We start from the raw sequence: 5,529 nt of genomic DNA on the forward strand, positions 1-5,529 counted from the left end.
GCTCAGTGGGTTAAAGCCTCTGCCTTTGGCTCAGGTCATGATCCCAGGGTCCTGGGATCGAGCCCCGCATCGGGCTCTCTGCTTGGCGGGGAGCCTGCTTCCTCCTATCTCTCTCTGCTTGCCTCTCTGCCTACTTGTGATCTCTGTCTGGTCAAATAAATAAATAAAATCTTAAAAAAAAAAAAAAAGAATTTCCACAAGCCACCTCTTTTCAAAGTTCAAGTCTTTTATTCTAATTCCCTCAGATCCTAAGAGTTTCCTTTTCATCTGCAACCGCCAGATAAGCATGCATATTTACAGGAGTCAAAAAGTTTGAGCAAATACTTCCAACAAAGCATATGATATTTGAATTAGATATGTTGGATGCTGAAAGAATTGAAGAATCATTCAGCTACTAGAGGCAATTTATTGCAGATTCTGAAGTTATTTCTACAAACAACTTTGCTTCTAACAGAAATGGGATAACCATGACTCCACGTTTGGCTTCTTGTTTTGTGGAAAGGTTTGAGGATCAAGTTTCAGATGTGGTGGGGTTACTCACCCTCATACCTAGTGAGTCCCATATACGAAACTGCTTTACTTTTGTTTTAAAAGTAGCTTTTATTGAAGGCTAGCCTGTCACCACTGAGAAATTAGGGTTCAGGTCTCAATCCAAGCAAAGCCGAGGTTAGCTGTGTCATCTCCATCGTCAGGGGCCTGGAATCCTGGGAAACCCAGGGCAAGAACAGGGTGACGCCAGGACACACATGTTAGCAGAGACAGTGCAGCGTGATGAGGCGGGCATTCAACACCCTAAGTGTGCTTTAGTTACCAGAATACTTGACACACCCACAAATTAAGTAGCAAAACATTTTAATCCATTAATTCTAAAAATAACAGAGACATTTTATATCCGGTGCCACCTCCTCAAAAGTCTACTGCACATGAGACAGACTGCAAAGTACAAAGTCAGACATTAAAAGGGAAAGACGTAGTTTGGGACAAGACCATCATGGAGAGATTTTGTTCCTCCCATTTGCTCATAAACGTTAAGTCGTCAAGCTTAAAAAATCCTCTGAAGGGAAGAGAAAGCTTTCTCATGCTCTATAACCTTTCTCTTTATTTTAGATCTTTCTGTAAAGTTTGAAAGCAAAACATAATCAGAAAACCAGCCTCCCAAGTACAAAGATCTGAGCTGGACTCCTGGGACCACAGCCTGGTTCAGTTCTATTTCTACCGACACTCTGATGGGAGGTACTATGGTTCTTGTTTTAGTTACAAGAGGTGTTGGGAATAAAGGCCCACTCACATTTAATAATAGCTTATCTAGCACATAACTCTGCAGCACAACACCAACAACAGGAGTGTTTTAAAGCAGGGTGGAGAAGAAAGGAGATATTAATACAACGTAAGGTTCCCTTTGTCCTTCCTCTCTTTTTACAATGAGAATTCAGCTCAGCGACAAAACGCTCCAGAGCGCCTGTGCTGTCCTTCGGCCCACCGCATTCCAAACTTGTGATTTCTGATCCCAGGCCCTCAGAGCCTCAGGCTTTAGTGATGTATCCTTCTCGGATGAGGAAATCATAGATTTTTCGGGTTTTGTTCACATCTATCTTGATGAGTGCTCTTGCCTGTGCCAGTCTCAAGCCTCCTTGCTTGTTACATTCGTTCAATAGAGCAGATTTGTATTCTAAATAGGCTCCTGGGACCAACCTCACCATCTGACAGAGCTGCAAGACACGGCAAATTTAATAAACATTAACATCTGTCATTCTCATAATTTAATCCAGTAGGTATAGCCAAAATAAAATTTCAAAAAAGTGACATCAACTCCCAACTATTTATAGGAGCTGCTGGGTGGCTGGACCACATTCCATTTAGTCTCTTCCTTGGAGAGAATCCTCCCTCACGACAGACACTTAGGAAGAGAAAGCCAGAGTCTAACGCTGGGAGCGACTTCAGCACGTTCCAGCCGCCTCACCTGGGTCTGTCAAGGAGCACAAGTATGTGTCCTGAGGAGCAGCCTGGGTCCACACAGCTCTCGGCCCAGCACATTCCAACACAGCCAGTCAGGGAAGAGCCATAGGGCACAGTAGGGGTGGGGGTGCAGATACTTGGATTCCCAAGCGTGAATCACATTATTTTTAGTATCGGCATAAAGCACTGGTCCCTGATTTTGTGATTACATTTCCTACTTTGAAGGAGGAGGCAGAGACCTTGCGAAGAGGCTATTTCAGCTGCTAAAAATCTAGAAAGCTGGCTCAGTCCCAGCTCCCCTGCCGTGGCACCCCACGGCAATGAGCAGTGAGAGGTCACTGCTTGTGGGTAAGGATAAAACTGATTGAAACTCCAGGCCATTCAATACTTGACTCAGAAAGGCCTGTGACCTTCTTTAGCAACGCTGAACTAGAACATACACTCCTCTCTATTCCCAAACTAATCTTTACTGTTCCTGTGGCTGAAATCAAAGACTAACAAGCCTACTCCATGACTCCAATTACTATCTGACCTGAATTAATGATATGGAGTGGCAGATGGGGAACAGTAAAAGGAGTGCATGAGAAACAGAAGACGGTTCCTCTTTTGGAATGGACTTCAGAGCTATGCACATTTTTTTGAAAATGCTTGAGGATGACTCCTTTGAGGCTGGCTTTAAATTTTTGAGACAGCCAAAAGTAATATGAAGACAAGTCTGATGATTTTAGTGGAAAAGAAAAGTAGGTCATGGCATTTTTAATCAAAATTAGTCTTTGACCTTATGTGATGACGAAGTCCCTCCTTTATGGCTACATACATGCTGTAGGGACAATCTTTTATGTCATGGTTATAGTGATGGAGTAAGTGTAGAGTAGAGCTCATTGAAGTGACCATTCCAACAGGAAATAACCATTTTCATATATGAGTTATTTGAGGTTTATAAACAATTTCATTCATATGAAGCACTCAGTACAGTATCTGATACACAGTAATGCTCAGTAAATGACAGCTGCCATTACTAGGATTTATGTATCATCAATCCCACTCTTTCTCCTCTAGCTCTCCGTTGTTTTGTTACCTCCTTTTCTTTTTCATTCAGCTTCTCTGTGCCAGGCAGGCCAGTGAGGTTCAAGGGTGGTGCACTTCGTCGACCTACAGACAGAGAAAAAGGTATGCATTCCATAGGAATGACAATTCCTCAGGTATGAAGTAACACAGTCCACTGCGGCCAGGCCAGTGAGGTACGAGGTCATGATGTCCAGCTCTAAGAAATCTCTACCAGTCACCTCAGGCCTCATTCTAGCTGGCAATGTGGGCACCCCAATGTTCACCTGAAAATACAAGTGGTAATTCCCGTGCCCTTTGCTCTGCTAAAATATACAATCACACATACCCTAGCAACCCAGGGGCTACTCTTTCCAACCCAGTAAGATGCTAAATTCTGAAGCCCAGATGTCACCCAGTTGAAGAAAGGTCATATGCTGCCCGCCCCGACAGCTGATGAATGGAAATAACAACTCCACAGGAGAGACACTTCCCAGGCCTCAGCACTCTGCCAGGAGCTTGAGGCAAACACGGTAATTAACCAAGTACCATTTGCCTTCAGATCAAAGGCAGACTGTTAGGCCAGCAAAAGGCCCTTCTTATTTATTATGTGAGGGAATATCTGTTCCTTCCAAAGAAGCCCTGTTTACCTGAAAGACCCGCACAAAGGAACAATGAGCCATTATAGGGCAAACCAGAAGCTCACATACTGAGAAAAAAACCCAAGTATGAGGTCACTACCTAGGATGGAAAGTTTCATGTGCAAAATTTTTTGCTTTTGTTTCGAATACATAATTGGAATCAATGTTCAGTTGGGAGATAAGTGGGCTAAGTTAGGCAAAAGAAAATGTGGAATAATATATTAACAAGTTTTATGGGGGCTGCCTTTTAGGAGGTGGGGAGAAATAGGGGCTGTTATAGGCTGCTCTGAGAGAAAACAGGCTTCTCTGCAGTTTCGACAAGGGGAAAAGAGCCTCTCCATAACCAACAGGCTTAGCCTTCCCCTAAATGCTCAAAAAGAGAGACTAAAATCATTTGGTACCTCACCAAAGTTACTGCAGGCTAGGTTGTAATTAATGATCCAGGCTTTCTACTTTGCACTGCCTTAGGAGCAATGGAGAGCATGAAGAGGAACAAGGGGTCTCCCAGCCTAAATACAGGGAGTGAGGAAGCCTAACACCAGCCTAGGAAGCAACAAAGAATAAATGAATACAGATGGTTCAAAAACGCAAATACCAAATTATTAATTATCACTGTACTATATTTTTATTATTTGTATTTCTGTATTTAGATTCAGAGGGCAGGGTTAGAAGTAAGAAACTTATAAAATAAAATTTGGATTTAGCTATCCTGACTACTCTCTAAAAGACTCTCTTTTCTCTTTTAAGTGTTAAGAAATAATCACCTGAAACAAAGGAATCAATTTTTTTTAAAAAGTAGCCCTAAAGAAGCCTTTTCTAGGCTCTGTCTAGATCCTGAATCCGAGAGATTTTAAATAGGATCACAAGGTCTATTGTTTCAAGCTTCCGAAGAATGGTAAAACTGCAAACAGGTCATCTTTTTCACTAGTCCAGTCTCTACAGGGGCATGGTCTGTATGTTCTGATATAGGAATGCGGCTGATGTAGCATATGGAGCAAGGGTGAATAATAACAAGAAAACTGGCAAAAAAACACCACAATTTGGATCGGAGCTCTATAAATCATATCACCTCAAAGTGCACCGAGGATTAGCAGATAACATATGGGTGAAGCTTGCTCTGAAAACTAACCTCAAAATAGAGGACATATCCAAAAAAGGTAAAGATAACAAACAGAAATACCTCATATCTCCAACTTATAAAGAAATCCTTGTGTTTCTGCTCAGGATACAAAGACTTTAACTGATCTGTGAGACAAATCTCTAAATCGTGGTAAAGTAACTGCTCGTGAACACTGGTAAATACAGAAATCACCCCTCTGGAGCTCCTTCTTCCCCCGCTCTGTACTCAAACCCAGAAGATAATCCCTTTCTGGCCATGAAGATTCTGAAAGCTTGATGTTTATAAATTGGGATAACACTTACTTACCTTTCTGCCTAAGCACTCTGCTTCCACAAGGGGTAAGAGACTAATGTGTGAATCCCTAGAATGAAAACTTCACAATCAAGACTTGCTCCAGCTTGAAAAAGAATTACCTGAATTTGAAGCCATCGGAATAGAAGGGCTCAGGCCAGAATCACTAAAACAAAGAAGAGGAATTTAACTTAAGTCACACTAAAGAAGGCAATTTTCAAAAGCCCATGTGGGCCTGGGTGCCATTTATCAGGTTGGTTACTTTATTTATTTATTTATTTATTTATTTAAAGATTTTATTTATTTATTTGACAGACAGAGATCACAAGTAAGCAGAGGCAGGCAGAGAGAGAGAAGGAAGCAGGCTCCCCGCTGAGCAGAGAGCCCGATGTGGGGGCTCGATCCCAGAACCCCGGGATCATGACCCGAGCTGAAGGCAGAGGCCTTAACCCACTGAGCCACCCAGGTGCCCCTACT

The 5,529-nt window shown here is 42.4% G+C and overlaps 1 protein-coding gene across 1 annotated transcript in view; it reads right to left on the reverse strand.

Annotated features, from left to right (window-relative positions):
- Positions 1–212: 212 nt before the first annotated feature.
- TADA2A (transcriptional adaptor 2A) overlaps positions 213–5,529 on the reverse strand; it is a 52,772-nt gene continuing 47,455 nt past the window's right edge. Inside the window, exons 14-16 of the mRNA XM_080826412.1 lie at positions 5,175–5,218; positions 3,035–3,108; positions 213–1,709 (exon numbers count right to left, since the gene is read on the reverse strand). Coding sequence (XP_080682538.1) covers positions 1,524–1,709; positions 3,035–3,108; positions 5,175–5,218 — 304 coding nt within the window. The 3' untranslated portion in view covers positions 213–1,523. The remainder of the gene's footprint in view (positions 1,710–3,034; positions 3,109–5,174; positions 5,219–5,529) is intronic.

This window comes from Martes martes (assembly GCF_963455335.1).
Source record: "Martes martes genome assembly, chromosome: 16".
Classification (NCBI taxonomy): domain Eukaryota; kingdom Metazoa; phylum Chordata; class Mammalia; order Carnivora; family Mustelidae; genus Martes; species Martes martes.